Source organism: Canis lupus, chromosome 4, assembly GCF_011100685.1.
Source record: "Canis lupus familiaris isolate Mischka breed German Shepherd chromosome 4, alternate assembly UU_Cfam_GSD_1.0, whole genome shotgun sequence".
Classification (NCBI taxonomy): Eukaryota; Metazoa; Chordata; class Mammalia; order Carnivora; family Canidae; genus Canis; species Canis lupus.
In genome coordinates this window covers 51,031,762-51,051,529 of record NC_049225.1, presented here as the reverse complement: position 1 = coordinate 51,051,529, position 19,768 = coordinate 51,031,762, and the positions used below count along the sequence as shown (strand labels likewise).

At 39.3% G+C, this 19,768-nt stretch overlaps 2 protein-coding genes across 16 annotated transcripts in view; one reads left to right on the top strand and one right to left on the bottom strand.

Moving 5' to 3' along the window:
* The window catches only part of LOC119871519, a 120,671-nt gene that overhangs the window by 68,183 nt on the left and 32,720 nt on the right, over positions 1-19,768 (top strand). The window contains exons 3-9 of one of the 6 annotated variants that reach the window (XR_005358320.1): positions 5,689-5,761; positions 6,633-6,737; positions 14,459-14,564; positions 15,905-16,020; positions 17,387-17,439; positions 17,584-17,780; positions 18,984-19,100. Coding sequence is in view for 2 of the 6 variants with exons in the window: in XM_038534857.1 (XP_038390785.1) it covers positions 4,362-4,402; positions 5,689-5,761; positions 14,459-14,564; positions 15,880-16,020 (361 nt within the window). In the remaining 4 variants the exon portion in view is untranslated. Of the gene's footprint in view, positions 1-4,000; positions 4,403-5,688; positions 5,762-6,632; positions 6,738-14,458; positions 14,565-15,879; positions 16,021-17,386; positions 17,440-17,512; positions 17,781-18,983; positions 19,101-19,768 lie in introns of those variants that run through there. The other 5 variants (XR_005358322.1, XR_005358321.1, XR_005358323.1 and 2 more) reach the window with 5 other exon arrangements.
* Positions 768-19,768, bottom strand: part of ATP10B (ATPase phospholipid transporting 10B (putative)) — a 307,612-nt gene continuing 288,611 nt past the window's right edge. For 7 of the 10 annotated variants that reach the window (XM_038534847.1, XM_038534849.1, XM_038534851.1 and 4 more), the window contains 5 exons: positions 17,557-17,757; positions 16,018-16,098; positions 14,356-14,460; positions 7,615-7,802; positions 2,482-2,941 (listed from right to left, as the gene is read on the bottom strand). In XM_038534847.1, coding sequence (XP_038390775.1) covers positions 2,482-2,941; positions 7,615-7,802; positions 14,356-14,460; positions 16,018-16,098; positions 17,557-17,757 — 1,035 coding nt within the window. Of the gene's footprint in view, positions 2,942-7,614; positions 7,803-14,355; positions 14,461-16,017; positions 16,099-17,556; positions 17,758-19,768 lie in introns of all 10 variants that reach the window. The other 3 variants (XM_038534853.1, XM_038534852.1, XM_038534856.1) reach the window with 1 other exon arrangement.

Here is a 19,768-nt window from a genome sequence, read left to right as displayed (position 1 = left end):
GAGATATTGTTACCTACTTTGGAGCGTTGCTGTGAGATTTACATGATGATGTGCACTTACTCTGGCATCTAGCACACAGTGAGCTAGTATGCTGTTACAATTAACATTAACATGGGGGCACTTACTGTTTTTCATTTGGGTTCTAGTCACCCTGACCTTTCTTCTCTTCCTCCTCTTTTTGTATACCAAATTCTTCCTTTTCAGGGCTTTCATAGTTAATTCTTTCCATTTGGAATGGCCCATCCCTGCTGTCTTAGTTTCATGGTTAAAGTCTCCTCTCCTCCATGGAAAGGCCTTTTCTGATCACTCTGGAAACCATCCTTCCCTTCTTTTCCATTCTTCTTTCTTCTCATAGAGTTCAATTGTCCAATTTATTGATTTCCTTGATTATTGGCTACCTTCTCTTCTAGGTTGTAAATCCCTTGAGGCAGTAAATGGGCCTGTTTTCTTTCCTATTTTATCCTTGCTGCCCAGCACGGTGCTGTGTACAGCAGGCACTCGATTTTTTCTGAATGAGTGAAAAGGCATCTGATTCAGTATGAGTTTGAGGTTGGTGTCAGGCTTCCAGCAAAAGGAAAATAGCCAGGTTAGGGTTTCAGACAGAGGAGACTCTGAGTGCTGCTTCCTCTAATTCCTATAGCCATTTTGGTTTGTGTCACACTCTCATGATGGATCAAACATGTTCCTGATACTCTGACAAGGTATGAGCTTCTTTTAAGAAAGGAACTGAGTTCCTGAGAGCCCATAGCACATCACCAGGCATCCAGTAGGGGATTAACAGAAGTTTATTGGATATATAAATGGATGGACAGACAACTGAATAAATGAATGCAAAGAAGGATGGACAGATGGATGAGAGGGTACTTACAACTGCAAGCAATTATGGAAAACAATGTTTATTTCTTTTTTCTAATAAAGGATAACACATTTCTAGTCAATCAGTAAAAGGTCATAAAAGTATAAAAATGTACTAAGTACAATCATTAGCATAATGTTACAGGAAAACTTTTTCCCTTAAGATGGCATGTTGGATGGTCACAGTTGGTTTGGTTTCATAGGTGGGCAAGAGTAGGTTACCAGCTGTCTCAGATGGCCCAAGGCTGAGGTGTTTCCTAGGATGTGGGCCATTCAGTGCTAAACCATGGAAAACCCCAGGCAAACTGTGATGGTTGGTCACACAATAAAGAAAGCGACATGCAATGTCAGGTATGGTTCTGCATTTAGGTACTATGGTCATTTTTACAACTTTCCCATCACCTTGTTTCCCCTTAGCTCTGACATGCAAATCCCTGTGTTATTACTGAGGGTGTTACAGCTTTCAAAGCGTTTTCAAGTCCCTTTTGTAATTTTGACTTGATCCTTATGTCAAGCCTAGAAGGTAGGGCAGTTCTAACCTAATTTGCAAGTGTGGCATCTTGTTTCAAGGCTCCTGGCTCTTAGTACAGAAGCAAAGACTCAAACCCAGATTTCCTGAGGCCAGTGTTCTTCCCACTACTCTGTTCTCTGAAACATCCTACCTGTTTCAATCTGACTTTCAAGAGTAGGTAGGAATCAAATGGGGAAAGGGAGGACCCGAGATCCAGGTTTTGGCTCAATCCTCTCATTTGGAATGATTACTATCATTACTGCTTTGCCTGATGTGTTCACCTGGTCCTTCTCTGACAATCCGCATATAGGATTCTCCTGTTGGCCATTATTGGCATCATTATGTGACATAGCCAGTAAAAGAGATTTAGTGTACTGGTTCCAGGGATACAATGCTTCAAATGATCCTTCCAGTTCAGGTTTGTCAGCAGGATGGTGAGAGGACGAGCTCAGTCTGCCATTTGCCAATTTGATTGTTGAAATTTTTTTGTACATCTTTGCTGAGAAGTTAGTAAAGTGATAAGTCAACTTGTGGGGTGGTTATGACTCTTAGGCTCAAATACTTGTCACAAATGTTGCATCCATCCCTAATATACAGGGATTTTACTTAATATATAGGTGTTACCTTAATCACTGCAATACACTGGAGATGAAGTACCTGTGTGTATGGGTCTCTTCCAAAACTTTAACTCTTGGAACAATGAGATGAGGTGATGGTTTGACAAGCCCAATAACTTCCATATCCTAAGAGATTGCCTGGGTAGATAGATCTCTTGGAATCTTGGAAAATTATGCCTCATTTGTGTTGGCCACCTACTTACCTAGAGGGTCACAAGAATGTCTCTGGGGTAAAAAATTTTAAAACTCAATCCATTAGAAACAGCTTCCTTATAAAAGTTCTGTTTGCATGATGTGCTGCCTGGCAGCAGGAGAAAGCTAGAGGTTGACTGGTTTCCAGTCCTTTTCATAGCCCTTGAAGCCAGCACTTTTCCAAGGAAGTCAAGCCTGGTCGGGAGACTGGTATATCCTTTCCTCCATGAAGAGGAAGAGTCATGTGTTAATTAGGCTATTGATTGAGTGGCTTCCTCTGAGTTTGTACAGATTTCTGCAGGCCATTCATATGGTCAGTGAACTCTGGGATCTGCGATGACTGCCTTTGCTTGAGGGCCTGTACTCATCAGTCTTTTTACTTGAGTAGGCTCCTGAAGCCATTGTCATACTGGGCCCCAGAAGCGGGTATTCCCTGGATGAGAGTTTAGCTGAGGAATCCCCTGGGCATGGGTGATCCTTCAGATGGTCTCTGCTGCATTTTTCTCCATGAAGCGCCCAGTCCTCCTTGCACTTCCACTTGTGAGGGCTAGAGCTCTTTGGGGTGCTGGCTCTGAAGTCTTGTTTGGGGACAGGTGGCACTGGACGATGGGTGCACTGACCCTCTCCAGGAATAGGGATAGACTTCTGTCTGCTTCTCCAACTCTGGATTTCTAGGTCTCTTTTGTCTGTGGGGAGTTTGTCAATTTTCTGAGCTTTTAAGATCAGAGACTTCCCATAAGTCCCTTGCAGAGATAGGAAAAAATACCTGGTAGGAAATAACAGAATGAAAGTACTTGGATTTTTGTTGACTTCTTGACTTCCGGCATTGAAAACAGTCTTAGAATCCAATTCCCCACACCGGGCAAGATCCTCTTTGTTACACTCCTGACTGCTGCCTAGGCACCTCTGGTATTGGGGAGTTCAACAAAATATATTCAACAAAATATAATAGCTAACATTTATTAGGTACCAGAGCTATCCTGAGTGCTTTGGACATTACCTCATTTCATTCTTCCAACAATCCCATGCAGTTGGTACTTTTGTTTCCTCCTGTGTACAAATTAGGAAACCAAGGCACCAAGAGATTAAGTGATTTGTTCAGAGCCACACAGTAAATGGAACTGTGATCAGAACCAAGCACTCTGGATCCCAAGGCTTTTATCTACCATATAAAGGTGGTCCATCCTATTTCTGGGCTATTCTTATTCAGGCAAATGTACTTGCTTTGTAATGTCAACCCTTTGTGGAACTTACTAATTTTTAAGTAGTTTCTAAAACACACTCTTTCCCTGAATCTGTGGGCTGACTTGACAGTATCACTGTATTATCACTATTTGCTAGATGAAAAACTTGAGGCCCCAAATGACAAGAAGGATTTCCCAAGGTCTCCAGAGAAATTAATTGACCTCCCTGATGTCATAGAGAAAGGAACACTTGAGTTAACCAAGTTGAAGGTAGTAGACTCTGGAATTGGGAGTCTCAATGTTAAGAATCTTTTCTCTATTCCAAGTTTAGGGAAGGAAGGAGAGGAGGTGAGTAAAACTATATGGTGTATGGAGAAAGAATCGCACCATTACACCATCTTGTGATACTGGACAACTCATGTTCCTTCCTTTGGTGTCCATTTATTAACCTAAAATGTAATTCAGTTTGTCAGGAGAACACCCATGGTCTTTTCCAAAAATAATACTTTAAAAAGTTTTATTTCTAAAGCCTTGTAGAAAGGCTCCATCCTTCCACTATTGTCTAAGAGCTTTAGGGTGACCTCACAGTGGGCAAGGAATTTCTGAAGACAGCGGTAGGTCCTGTAGAATCAGGACTCTCATTCTTTCTCTTCTCATTGAGTGAGGCAGTACAGGTGGCCATGTATATGTTTTAGGAAAGATTCAATTTCTTGGAAATTTGAATTTTCTCGGTTTAAACCTTTCCCCCAAGCTATAACTTTTCTTTCTCCATTCATTTATTTAACAAATATTTGTAAAGTCCCTACAATAGGCCAGACCCCAAGGGATTAAACTGTGACCAAGACAAGGTTCTTGCTTTCAAGTAGCACATAAGTAGACCTATAAATGGAGAGAACAATGAGCATGTCAAACACCCAATCTAGTGTGAGAGAACTTCCTTGAGAAGGAAATATATAAGCTGAGGATTGAGAAATGCATAGGAGGTAGTCAGGCAAAGAGAGAATGAGAACAAAATCCTGGGCACAGTGGCTGCAGTACAGAAAGTAAGGTCAAAAGTGGGAAAATATGCCACAGAAGGGGTTGGTAGGGCCAGAGCAGGCAAGGACTGTGGTCATGTTTTGTTTTTTGTGCTTTATTGTGATAGCCTTGGGAAGCCCTTGGGAGGACATAAACAGATGATGACAAGATTACACTTTGACAGAGTGATAATCACTCAGAGCAAACCCATAGGAGACTATTGAAGTAATTTGGAGTAAAAAGATTAGAAGTGGAAATAGCAGATGGGTTTGAGAAATATGTAGGGGATAAAACTGTGGTGACAAGCCAGATATGAGGTAGTAGGTGGTATCAACTCCCCGGGGTCTGTCCTGGTCCTACACTGGTAGCACTTGAAGGAGAGAACTCTGGAAGAGATCTAAGTTTCTTTGATGGTGGTGCTGATAGACCTCTATAATTCAAGATTTATCCTCTATCAGTTTCCTCAGACTAACCATGCCTAGTGGTGGTGATGATAGGTAGCTAGAAAGCTGTATCTGGAATTCAAAAGAGAGGTTTGGACTGGGAATTTATATTGGAGATTTGTCTGTTAAAAATGATATTTAACTTCACAGTAATGGTTGCTATGTCTATAGAAAGAATATAAGTTAGAGGACAGAAGAACCTAAGGTCAAGGCTGAACATCCACTGTGTCAAGGACACAAACCAGCAAAGGAAACAAAGAAGAAATAGGAGAAAAACCAACAAAGTGTTGTTACTGAAGCCAAGGAAAGAGTGTTCAAGGACTGTTATCCTCTTATAGCTAATTAAAAGCTGCTTTATGTTGTAAAGTTAGCATGTTAGTTTCTTTTGTTTTATCTATAAAGTAATTTACATGTTCCTAGTTTAAGAGAATCTGTACAATTCTTTTATACTGCTTGAATTAATTAGACCAAGATTAGTGAGGTCACAGCTAGTGGGCTAATTATTATAAGCTTGGTGAGTGAAATCAATCTCCATTATGATAAGTATAGCTTATAACTTTAAGTGAACAAATAATTTTCTGTGGCAAACATTCTATTGTGTAGATTTCTATAAGAAACAGTTTTGTTTCAAGGTTAGAAGTCTTTAGTCCTTGAAACTATTAAAATAATCTTTTCTCTATCAGAGGAAATCTGTTTTTCTTAGTAAACAACATTAAGCAGAAATCCAATATTATGATGATAATAAATGAGCGAAGATGTAACTTATGTGCTATGGTAATTAGCAAGTAAATATTTGCTAACTTTTTCCTAACTTGTCCCTCATCTGTTATAACAAGCTGTAATATTGAAGGCTTGTCTTTTCAAAACAGGTGTCAGCAGTCTTCATACTTTTCAAGGATCCTCATCAAACTGGTTGCTTTTGGCTCTGTTTTTCAACCAAGGGTAAGACAAAGAATATAGGCTGATAATTTTCTTTCCATACCCTAAATATGATACAGAACAGGGGAGCTCCGTCCTTGGCTAGTGGTGATCCTAACTGTTTTACCCAAAAGTGTGAAAAAAACTACTTAACCCATAGTTTGATCCCTTTTCCAATGAGGGCAAAGTCTTCATAGTCTCTCCCAAGGGGTTGGGCTAAAGAAGGGGTGGGGTGGGCAACATGTCCTCTGAAGCTTGTACTTGTTCTTAATTGTTTGTTGCTTTTCACTCAAGCTGCTCTATCAATACTAGTCACTTTCGCCTATATTATGATCACAGTTATGTCTGAATTGTCTATTGGATTGCAGGCTTCTTGAGAACAGGGTTCTATTTTATCCATGTTTCTGTTCTATCATCTATTGCTCATTTATCTTAGAGTGCAGCCTCTGTAACAGGAACTTGCTAAGTATTGGTTATATGACAAGGAGGATACCTTCTGTCCAGGAGTTAATGGTCAGATAGAGATAGATAATTTATAAAAAATGGCTAAAGGCAGTGACAGAGACATACTCAGGTGATGGGAACATATAAGAGAGGGGGACATATTTCCATCTGAGGAAGGTAGTTGAAATCATGGAGGGGTCAGAATTAGGCCTAAAATGTCAAAAGATGGGGAAGCTTGGTAATAGAAAGTGCATTCCAAATAGAAGGGAAGAGCATGAACAAAGGCAGAAGGGCATGGGCTTCAGGGAAGTACAAGGAGTTTGGTGATGTGGAGCCCAGAGTATGAATTAAGAGTTGAGGGAGGGATGAGGTTGCAGAGGCCAGCAGGGGCCCAACAGGAAGGCCATGCACACACACTTAGAATTCAACTAATATTGTGTTTGCCATCTAGGTATCTTCAGCTGCCAACCTTTCATCAGAGGTCAAGGTTCTGAGCTGGCTTAGGACAAGGAAATGGAGACCAATCTAGATTAAGCAAGCTGCCACATTTATTGAAGTAAGGCTGGCTATGGCTCTCTGCCTAATTTTGAATTAGGAAAAGTCTGCACAAAGTTGAGATAATCTGTTTACTATAGCTTATGATAAGGTGGCTGAATTTCATTGTTCAGAGTGGCAATATCTTAAGGATGGAGAGGGGCTAAGTCCTGCCCACAGGTACATAGTCAAGTTCACTGACTGTTCTGACTAAAGTATGGGCTGCAGAATAGAACACTGGCCACCAAATTGGAATAATCCAGCTCCCACTGTGATTTGTGTTGGACTTGTGGACACATTATGGTCCTTCGTGGGATTTAGATGTCCCATGAGCAAGTGGGACTAGAACTATAGCTCTGCCTAACTTCTACTGATGGTAAAAAGCAAAACAAAGTGCTAGATAGTATGTGGCAAGAGTGATCTTCAAAATTTCGTGCAAAATTTGAATTCTTAAAAAAATTCTAAAGCTCTGAAATGCTAAGACTTGATCTTTTCTGGTGGCAATGATAGGGTTAAATTGAGAAGGTCTTTCTCCCCATGTTTTACCTGGTTTGCTGCAGTTGCTTGCCTGTCCCTGTAGTTTGAATTTTGAGACTCTTGAGTTAATAACAGACTGAAAAGCTTTTTAATTTATAAGGCAGGAGGGCAGGAGTTATCATTTTTAGATATCACGACTAAGGCTATGCCTATTGGTGACTTTGCTACTCTGTGACTGACAGGGAGCACAGTCCATGTTATGTCCCTCTAATTCATTGTTCTCTCTGTCCTAATACTCTATCTTCAAAACAATCGCCTCAAGGTTCCCAGCAGGAGTCAAACTCCTGACTCTCGGCTTATGAAAATGGCTTATAAAGGGGGCACTGGTAATTCTAGGAAGAAAACAACCCCTGTGCTCAAACCTTGGGAGAAGAGCCATGACCGGTGTGAGGAAGCAGACGAGGTAGAAAGTGGGGTCTGAGAGCTGGCCTTCCATCACCCAATAAGGATTGGTGGGACTGTTGCAGTTGACACAGGTGGCATTGTAAACAAGGGATACCACGAAATACATCAGGAAGCTGCCTAAAAGAACAAGCCCATGGATAATGGTCTGTGGAAGAAAAGGAGAAGTAAACGTTGTTGAAAATATACTTAGATCAGGGGGCAGTGCAATCATGCCACTTGACTTTGTTTTAAACTTTTCTGGGGGGAATGCAACACACACACAAACTTTAAAAAAGCATATATTTTAGTGGATCATTAGAAAGCAAACACTCACATTGCTATCACCCAGAACTTGAATGCACGTACCCAAAGAACCCCTAAAGATTCTGTCTCTCCTTTGGCTTTGGTTATACTTACAAGCCATTCTTTGTAGTTTCACTGCCTATGTACTCTGTTTTTTCAGCTGTTAGATAAATACAATTCTATTTGGTGTGAAGAGTCTATTTTTTTTTCACATATGGCTGCAGTTTATTCACGTCCAAAGCAGTACAGTGTTCTGTTGTCTGGTCTCATTTGTCTTGTTTGTTTTTGTATTTTCCCCCCCTTCTTATCCTCTCTTAAATTTAATATTTTGTAGAATTTCATTTTCTCCTTTTACTGGTTTGAAAGTTATACATCCCATTTCTATTCTTTCAGTGATCACTCAGTGATAATAGGTGAGTGATAATAAGCAATCTTAATAATTTTAATAATAAGATGATATCATCTTAATAATAAGATGATAATAAGCAATCTTAACTTACCACAGTCTAAAGTATGTAACCACTTTTCCCTACTCCTGAATCATAGAAGGGCTTCAGAGCACTTTAACTGTTTACCTTCCTCTTGACTTATATTTTATTGCTACGCATATTGCATGTTTAATTCTATCATTTTTAAAAACACACAAGTTGGTATTATAGTTGAATATAGTCAATATTCATTAAAATTCATTTCATGTTTACCACTTTCTGTGCCTTCATTCCTTAGACTTTCCATCTGAGATTTCTTTCCTTTGGCTTTAAGTACATCCTTTAGAATTGCCTTTAGTGGGAATCTGCTAGTGGTCTAATCTCATGCTTTATTTCATTCTCATTCTTGAAAGATATTTTTGATGGATATAGAATTCTTGTTTGGCAGGGTTTTAAAGCATATTTAAAATAGCATTCCATTGTCTTTTGGTCTTTTGTTTTTTTAAAGATTTTATTTATTTGAGAGAGAGAGCATGCATGAGCACTCACAAGTCGGGGAAGGAGCAGAGGGAGAGGGAGAATCAGACTCCCTGAGAAGCAGGGAGCCTGACATGGTATCATGACCTGAGCCCAAAGGCAGATGCTTAACCCATTGAGCCACCCAAGTGCCCCATCTTTTGGCTTTTGTTGTTGCTATGCGTACATCTCTTATGTGTTCCTTAGAAATGTTAGTATCTTAAAATCTGGCTACTTTTTTTTTTCCTAAGTAGGCTCCATTCTCTTAGCCTCTCTCATTCTCCAATTCAGGGCTTGAACTCACGACCCTGAAATTAAGCTGAAATCAAGAGTCAGATGCTTAACCAACTAAGCCACCCAGGCATCCCTAATCTGGCTACTTTTATGGTTTTTGTCTTTAGTATTCTATAGTTTCCTTATGATAAGGAATAATAAGATATGTATTTATTTTTATTTATATTTCTTGGATTTTGCTGATCTTGAATCTGTGGATTAATATCTTTCATCATGTCTGCAAAATTGTTAAGTCACTATCTTTTCAACTATTGCCTCTGTCTCATTTTATCTCTCCTTTACTTCTTAGACTCAGATCAAATGCATTTAAGACCTTTTAGGATACTACCCTATCTTCTACACATTTTATACCTTTTCATAATTTTCATTACTTTTCTTCTGTTTTATATTGTGCATAATTTCTTTTGACCAATTAAAATTTTTCCCTTTAGTTTTGTCTAATTTTTTGTTAAGACAGCCACTGTATTTTATTCTTTAAAGTTTTCTTTGAAAAAAAAAATAAAGTTTTCTTTGATCTCTTTTCAGATTTGCTGGGTTGCTTTGTATGGTTTACTAATCCCTGCAGATATTGTAAAGCTTAAACATAGGGGATTCCAGGATGGCTCAGCAATTTAGTGTCTGCCTTCAGCCCAGGGCATGGTCCTGGAGTCCTGGGATCGAGTTCCACATCAGGCTCCCTGCATGGAGCCTGCTTCTTTCTCTATGTCTCTGCCTCTCTCTCTGTGTGTCTCTCATGATTAAATAAATAAAATCTTTAATAAAATAAAATTATAAAAAAGCTTAAACATAGATTTTCTATAATTTATATCTGATAATACCAACACCTGAAATATGTTTCTGGTTTGTTTTTGAACCTCACTAAGGGGTTTTTGTTTCTCTGAGAGTCAGTTATTTTTGAATATGTGAGGCTCATTGCCCTTGAAAAGTTGATAGGGACAATTTGAGGCATAGGATGAAATACCTTTTTTTGCGGGGAGGGTGTTTATTTTGCAATGTCCTTGGAAACTGTCAATCTTGAGTCACTTCAGTCACTTGAGTCACTTTCATACATCAAAATTTAGCTCACCAAGGTGATATAAACCTGGGCTGCAAATCTGTATGAGGCCAGCCCATGGTTCATTACCTAGGACAGGTCCTTTGCAGGGAGAATCAGTTTAATGGATTCTGATTCTTTCTGCTCTGTTCACAGAGGGAATAATCCCTGCAGCACCTGCTGGGAAGGTAGAACAGGCAGGCCCATTTTGGGTGTAGCCTTACCCTGAGGTGTATAGCTTTGGGGTCCTAATTTAATGTGGTCTCTTATTAGACTCCTGCCTTGGGTACCTGGGTTCGATTTCTGAATCTTTTGCTCAGTCAAGCTGCCAGCAACAAAGTTCTTTTGGGCAGAGTTGCAAAGATCCTCAAAGAAACAGGTTTTGGCTCTTCTTCTAGAATCCCCCCTTCTCTGAGGTTTTTGTCTCTACTATTCCATTAGCTTTTTGGCTAAAATAATCCTGATACCAAAATAGGCATAGACAGTTCAAGGAAAGAAAATCCTAGACCAATTCCACTAAATGAAAATTCCAAATAACTTATTGATAAGTCAACTCAGTACTGTGTTAAAGATAATAAAACCCAACCAAGGCACTTTCATATCCTGGTAGTAGACTACAAACTCTAAGTTGATGCTGTCACTGTAGAAAGCAATTTGAAAATAGCTAGAGGAGTTTAAGTACTCATCTGCTATGATACAATTTCACTTCAAAGTATGATGCACCCTGGAAATACTGTTGCATGTATATATACAGAGACATGTTGGTTACAGTATCATTCTTACTAGCAGGAAAAAAGTAAGGGGAAAAAGCCTAAATATTCATCAACAGAAAAATAAATTGTGGCATATTCATACAATAGAACAGTTAAAATAAATCACCAAAGGTGAATCTATCAACATAGGTGAAACTCCAAAGCATTAGGTCTAGTGAAAAAAAAAAAAAGTTAAGGGATAGATATACATGATAAAGAAGTATTCATAAATATATATGTATAAGATATGCTTAAGAATGATGAACCCTGAAATTATGTTCAAGACCAAAGATAAAATGTTTGCAAGGGAATCATGGGTGCTTTAATTGTATGTTAGACTTAATTTTTTATAAAAGTGAGAGGAAATATGACAAAGTTAAATGACAACACCCTGGATGTTGGGTATATGAGTTTCCTTGAATTGAATTCTTGTTTTATTTTCTTTGTTTTTTAATAATAAAAGCATTAGCTTCATCCTACAAGTTTGCATATATAGTATTTTTACAGTCCTTCAGCAATAATTTCCATTATGATTTACTCTTGACCTCATGAGTTATTTAGAAGTACATTTTGAAACTTTGAAGCATGTTAGGTTTGTTTGGCTATCTTTTTATTGCTTGTTTTTAATCTAAATGCATGTCAGAGAAGATCAGGATTCTTTCAAATTTCTTTGTGATTTAGAATTTGGTCTTTTTTACTTTTGGTATACAGTTTGTATATTTTTGAAAAGGTATATATTTACTATTTGGGACAGGATTTTTTATATTATATCTAATTATACTAAATCAAATGTGATAATTTATTCAAGACTTCTATATCCTATTTGGCCTGTTTCTAATAGAGTTGTATATAAATCTCATACCACAATTGTGATTTTTGTCTATTTGTCCTTATATTTGCTGGATAAAAAATTCAATCAGATAATTTTTGCATTTATTTATTTATTTATTTATTTATTTATTTATTTATTTATTTCTGCTTTTAACAGGTGAACTAAATTCATTAATATTTATTATGAGTACTGATATATTTGCTTTTTTTGTTTGTTTTATAAATGTCTGAATTTCTAATTTCTTTTTTTTTTTTTTATTTATGATAGTCACAGAGAGAGAGAGAGAGAGAGAGAGAGAGGCAGAGACACAGGCAGAGGGAGAAGCAGGCTCCATGTACCGGGATCCCGACGTGGGATTCGATCCCAGGTCTCCAGGATCGCGCCCTGAGCCAAAGGCAGGCGCCAAACCGCTGTGCCACCCAGGGATCCCTCTTTTTTTTTTTTTAATTTATTTTTTATTGGTGTTCAATTTACCGACATACTTATTTCGAACACCTTACTTTGTGGGGCTTTTTTTTTGCCATCATTTGTCTTTGCTCTTACCTTTTTATCTTTCTTTTATCCTGCAAAATTAATAGTTTCCTATATTCCTCTTATTTCTTTCCATCCCTTTATGGTTATCCTTAAGTTTTGAAGGTAATATTTCCAAGTATTAAGAGACCTTAAATTTTGAGACACACTAAATAAATATGGGTTTTTTATAGAAAAATTGATAGTTAAATGCATATTCCTATTCTCTTCCTATTAATGATGAAGACTTTAGCATAAATTGCCTATTGAACAGCTCTTTCTTACCATGATGTCGTTTCTTACAGTTTAAGCTTTTATGTTCTTGCAGAAGTATGTTTCTTCTTTTGCTGAGGACCTGGGAGTGGCAAAACTTACAATGTCGGTTTATCTCAAAATGTCATTTATTTACCCTAGTTTTAAGTGGTGTGTAACTGTTTATTTCCATCAGGTCTTTGAAAATAATGACTCCATTGCTTTCTGGCTTCTATTGTTTGTCAGTTTAACTGCTATTCCTTTTCAACTAATTTGTCCATAGCCTCTGGTTGACTTTAAGATGGTCTCTTATACACTGTACAGTTTCATTCTGCTGTATCCAGGTGATACATTAAGCTTTATTTTGATTAATTTTCTCTCTCAGTGATTATCTCCTTAGGTACTGTTTCTCTACCATTTTTTCCCTTCTTCTGTAACCCCTATTATGTGGATGCTAGTCATTTATTCTAGCCATTATTCCTTTGAGTTACTTTCTCAAATTTGTGTGGCATTCCAGATGAGTTCCCAATATCTTCCAATTTGGTAGTTCACTGCCAGAGTCCAATCTAGACTGGATCCCATAAATTGCATTTTTAATTTCAGTGACAAAACTGTTCATTTTAAAGAGTTTTAAAGGTTTCCATAGCTTGGCTCAGTTCCCAGTAGTAAATGACTCTTACCTACCTTCCTCATGGCTTCTGATAAAACTGGAATTCCAAATAGCATGTCATTGTCAACTTTTCTCAAGCTTGCTTTCTTGAGTGGGCAACTCCAGCCCAGACCTTGGACCTAGCATAAACAGAGCTCCAATCTTCCTTATCCCATAGGAACCAGACTCCCCATTGCCACAGTCAGTTTCTTGTCCTGGATTCTGGAAAGCCTTCAGTTTGAGTCAGTGCAGTACCTCTGTCTCCCCTGCCTCATTGTTTTCCAGCCTCTTCTGGTTCTGGTGTTTCTTGAAGAAATTTATCCTGTACTTGAGCTTGGCTATACCTTTTTGGTTTTATCACTTTTTTCTATTTGTCTTTGACATGAATTGGAACAGAGGGCATCTGTGATCTGGAAGTTTGCTTGGGTGGTTCTTACTAGCTATTGCACATCATGTCACAAGGCTGATCTAATTTAGTTAACACCCATTACTTTGCAATAAATATATGTCAGGTGATGATCCTGTATACATTAAACTTACACAGTGCTATAAGCCAACTATATCTTAGTAAGACTGCCCCCCCCCCCCCAAAAAAAAACCATAAAGGGCTCTGGGAGGTTAAATGAGGTAATACATTAAAAATCATATAAAGAGATACTTGGTATATGATTTTTAAGCTCTTTGTTTTTATAATTATCATTGACTACAAGAATTTAATGAGAAAGCCAGCATTTCCTTTTTAGATACTGAAATGTGATATTTGGACATGCTTGAGATGTGTTTATGTGAAGGTAGCCTTCTAATCTTTTACACTGAAATTAAATGGGAAGCATATACCTCCCTAACACGGCCTCAAGTACAATCAGGATACTGTTTTTCTCATCTCTGAAACCTCTGATTTTTTTTTTGTTTGTTTTAGTCAAAAATATCTAGTTTTGCAACAAATTGTCTTAGGGGTTATAAGTCTTGGTTTTATAATCCTGGATAGAGGATAAGCAAATTGAGGCCAGGGACTTAATCTTTTCTACCTCTCTCATCCCTGTACAAGTGGGATACAGGTAAAAGTTCAGTGGTCATTTATTGAGTGGATCAATGATACAGAGTAAAACAACTCAAATTTTTTAGGTCAAAGGGGCTCTGAAGTGCTTACCCAGGTCTTCATTTCCATTGCCTGATGTAAGAGGATTGTGGTGAGGGAGATGGTATTGATGGGTGTCCCAAAGGTAAAGACGTCAATATCTGAATCCTTGTAGGTCTGCAGAGGAGGAAAAAACAAGCACTGTCAGATGTTCCCTGGGATTCAAAGACCTGGTTTTGACACAGCGATCACGTGTCATAGGATCACAAGCAATAGTGAAGGTAGGTGTCATGGGAGGGGAAGGATTGAGAAGAGATACATAGCTGCCAACCATAGAAACAGACAAGATGAGAAGTGAGTTAATAGGGCTGAATTCTTTGGAAACACATTTGTAGCAGAAACCATGAGGGTATTCCAGAACATCGTGGAATGAATGAACAAAGAATTTATTGAGCCACCAGCAGGCACAATGCCAACTACTGAAGATACTTCAGTGTCCACCTTCAAGGAGTTTATAGTCTACTAGACAAGACAAATGTGGTATGATTTAAGGGGATAAATGATACAATGGTATAAGGTATACGAAGTACCCTGGGGATACAGAAGATAAGATATAACAGCTGAGGCCATAATAAGAGGAATTAACTTCCTTGAAAAGAGAGAGAGGAAAGGTAGATCAGGCAAAGGTGAGAACCTGAGGGTGAAAAGTTCAAATAGACCTATATGGTAGGTTTGTTGAGCACATAGTAGGGGCAAATAATGAAGCAGGAAAGGCAAGCAGATTCCTGGAGAGAGAAGGTATTGTAAGATAGGAAACTCAAATGGAGCAATGACTGCCTACTTGGCCCATCTTGTTTCTAACTGCAAAAGAATGTAAGGCAGAGTAGACACCACAGTTTAGCAGTTGCCCCACATTCTGGTCCAGAAGAAACACAGCTATACTTTACAACTAAATTCTCACTCTTTAAAAAAATTTTTTTAAAAAGATTATTTAGAGAGAGAGAGAGAGAGAGAGCAAGCAAACAAGCAGAAGGACCGGGAGAGGGACCAGCAGAGGGAGAGGGAGAGGAAAAGGGAGAAGTGGACTCCTCGCGGAGCAGGGAGCCCAGTGTGGGGCTTGATTCCAGGACCCTGAGATAACGACCTGAGCCAAAGGCAGATGCATAACTGACTGAGCCATCTAAGCACCCCTAAATTCCTACTCTTTAAACTGGGAAACAAATTGAGATGGGGCAGGTATCCTTTGCTTTTATTTCAGGTAATATAGCATCCTTTATTATCAGAACTTCCTTTCTGAACGCATGCTGCCTTGACATTGGAAACACAAATCTAAATGTAAATCAAGGGTTGTAAATTCAAATACTTTTAGTGTTCAAGTAAGAAATAATAAATGAGTGAAGAGGGCTTAGGTATAAGACAAAAGGGAGTGGTAGGGACTCTGGCAAACTGGAGAACATGAACCCCATCTAAGCAGGGCTGAGAGTCAATTCTGGATTTTTCCTATGTGGGAAAAATGACCCAATATAATGATAGCTTCCATTTTTTCAAAAACTGGCAGAAATTGAGATGTTTCTGTAAAGCACTCTGATTTTTCAGATACTGACTTGGATGTCGCCTGCAGATCACCTATTTGGAGTCTCTGTGCTACAGTGCCCAGAAAGACACTACTAGTATATGAACAGGACCAGTTCCACTCTGTGATTTGTATGGCTAGAAGGGGATTATACAACTTACCAGGTAAGGAATGAAGAAACAAACAAGGCTTTGGTAGAATGCATCCATTATAGAAATCCAGAAAGTCATTGGGTTGTAGCACTGCCAGGAAAGAACACATCAACCACCAACTTTCTTGTGCTACCTGAACAGACAATATGGCACTTACAATGTTCTTATCTTAGAGGCAAAAGAATGGAACAATTAAGGGCACAGACCGGGGGTGACAGACCTTAATTCAAGTCCCAGCTGTGCCACTCACTAAACTGCTTTGATAATTGGTTCTCCTTCCATAAAAAGAATAAAATCACTAACTATCTCCTTGGGTTTCGAGAAATCTAAATGCAATTGTACTTTAGTACCCAGTAAGTGTTCTGTTATCAATAACTATCATTCATTAGCACATTGCTAGTGCTAATACACACTTGGCATATTTAGAGATTCTAAGGTTTCTACATAGCATCTGAAAGGGAGTTCTCTATTACAGCCCAGGATCACGGATTCCCAAGAGACAGGGCTCAATGGCTTCAGAGACAAGTATTCTCATTTTGTGCTTCACTCTTCCTGCCTTCCCTGGAAAAGTAAAACTGTTCTCAGTTTATGTTTTTGCTACATTAACTTCTCTTACTGTTAGATACCCAAGGAATACATTATACATCTAGCACACCTATGGGAAAGGAAAAATCAGAAGACCTATAGGTATATAGCTCTCTCTTGCCTGATATGCTACGGTTGCTGTGTTGCTCTCCTCCCATTTTTAAGTTAGGACTGGGCTTAGTTCTTAGTTGGCTGTATACAACATATTACTAGCTCTCAAATACCACATCTGGCTTGGTTTTCCTTTCCCCCAGGCATAGAGGTACTCTCATGAATTTCAATATCCCTCTTCCCAGAGCTCTTTCTTCAAAGCAGTCAGGTTCTCTGTCTCTTCTGTCCAATCTGTGCTGAGCTGTGTCTGTGCTAGCCTGACCACCTGGAGTGTCGGAGGTCTGACTTCTCCAAATCACTCAGAGTGCCAGTATGGCCTCTCTCTGCCAACCAACCAATCAGGGTGATTTCCTAGGCCTTCTTTAATCTATTGGCTACCAGCAATTCCAGACTCTGTGTAGTCTTGAGTTCTAAATTTTGTTTTCCCTGACATGAGGTAGAAGCCCTCATTTATGAATACATCACCCAGTGATGAGCAAACTAGATTTTAATCCCAGGGGTTCCCAAACCAAGACTTGGGGGTTCTGTCAAAGGCCTGGAGAAAGGGGGCCAGCTGAGGGCAATGGGATCTTTCTGAATGTCTTCTTCCTATTCAGCTAGGGCAGTCCCATGTTAACCTGTGGTATAATTAAGAAATAACTAAAGAAAAATACCCACTGATCTGTTCCATCACTCTTAACAGCAAACAAGAAACATGCCAGGAATGGGGAGTGGAGCTACTGGGTCACATAGTAGGTAAGAGGTAGAGTGGTGATCAGACTGTAAGGCCCCTGGCCCCAAGTCATTGCTCTTTCTCTGACTCCTGCAGGGAGGAATTAGAGGCAAGGAGGAGCTGAGGCATCTCCATCTTACCTCAGAGTTTTGGCCGTTCTTGTACAGTTCAGGCAATGCCAGGAGTGTTTCTGCAGAGATGTCTTTATCGAGGACTCCAAAGATGAGAGGAGGCAAGGAGGTGAAGAAGAGATTGAAGAATATCATCTGCCAATAATCGATCATAGTGGAGCCAGAGAAGCCACAGAAAAACTGGTACCAGAAAAGCAGGTTGACATAGCACTGCAGGCAGAGAGTATGTCCTGGTGAGTGATGACCCCCAGGTAGTGGACCCCAATGGCTGCTTAGGAGCCTCTGGCAAGTCACTACTCTGACATAGAGCTTCCATTTTCTCATTTGTGACATGCAGAGTTGTGTACGGATCAGAGATAACTAATCCTTAGAGCAGCTGCTGCTGCAACTACTACTATGCTGGTTAAGAGCACAGGTTGTGGAGGCAGAAAAGGCTGGTTTGGAATTTTCAGGTCTGTCACTTACTAGCTATGTGACCTGGAGCAAATTGCTTTTCTGTATAAAATCTTACCATCTTTCAGATGGAAACAGTGGTACCTAGAACATGGCACAGGATGCCAAAGGCAGGAGCTACGATTAGTAGTGTGGAAAGGGAAGGGAGCGCTCCTCAGGGAGGGATAATAGAAAGACTGGACCATGGGCAGGAAGCCTGGCTTGCTGTCCCTGCCCATCTTATGAAGATGACTTCATGAGATTTTCCCCACAATACTTTCCTAATGGTCATGCAACTCAGAAGGGTGAGTTCAGAAGGGTGAATCGTCTCTCTGATTCTTTATGCTTTCTAAAGCTTTTCCCGCTCAAAACCACTCTACCTGAGATGCCTAGGTCATTAGTATTGTCTACCACACTGTGATATGATTTGGTGACTTGACCAAGGTTGTCACTTAAGCTGCTGCTCCCAGAGTTGGGACTAGAAATATCAGCCCTGTGAAATTGGCAGTTTTGTGTATAAACTAGAATGTTCATTCCTAAATGCTGGGCCAGTGTTATTTTGAAAAGGGTCACTAGAATCGTAATAATATAGACATACTAATATTAGTAACATCAATGACTATTACTAAAGCTTCTATTTGTGTCAGGAGTGTAGTATATATTATAGTATATTAGTGTATGGTACATTAGATGTGCCATAGACCTAATTTGTTCCAACAATCTTGAAAGATTATTATTGCTAATAAATAGTACATATTATATTAATATCTTGATAATATTATTAGCCAGAGTCTACAGGCAAGAAATCTGAGGCTTTAAGATGCTCAGTTACCTCTTGTCCAATTTTAGAGCTAGAGAGTCAGACAACTAGTATCTGAGTTTTCAATGCTCTTTCTCTTCAACCACCCCCAAACTTTCTCAATCTCCTATTGGATTATATAATATCAATGCTGACTTGAGAGTCTTCTAGCTAAGGAGTGCCATATTTTGGCTTTTCTGCCCAGGTGACCAGTGGGAAGTTTCCTGGCACTGAAAGAGATCCTGGTGTCCTGAGACATTCTAGACCTTGCATCTCTCTCTTAGAAGTGGGGAGAGGGCCCAGTCTGTTTACTGTGCTGCAGGTAGGTTTGAAATGTACCATGGGCAGGCTTTGAGTCCTGAGATCAACAGCAACCACTTGTGCACTTGACATGGTGGGTTTAAGAAGAACTTGAAGTACTGAAGTCCCCTTGATACTAGCAGTCAGCAGCTGTATGAGGCTTTTACTTCTCTCAATCTCTCTCTTTTTTTTTCTTCCCTTTGAGAACCTTGCATTTCTTCTCCCTCCCCAGCTACGTGGGAAAGACAGTAACTCTTAGCTCCCTTACACACAGGTAGCTTGAATGGCTCAGATGGGCTACGTGACTATCAAATACTCTCGGCCACTTGGGAATAGAACTGTGACTTGAGGTTGTAGAAGCCTAGGATGCCAGAGCTGGAAATAACACTATCTTACAGATGAGGCCAGTAATAGCAACAACAGCAATAACAATAGCAACAAAAACACATAAAGCACTTATCATGTGCCAAGCTCTGTTCTGACTCATTTGATCCACTTAACAGCCCTATGAAGCAATCATTACTACTCTCATTTTACAATTGAGGAAACAGCCTCAGAGAGAGGTCAAGTCATTGGGCTGGGGGTAAAGAGCTAGTAAGTAACAAAACTGGAGTTAAAATCCAAATGTTGTGGCTCAAGAGTTCACCCTCATAAGAAGGATGTGGGAAGTGGATACTCTTGTAAAATGAA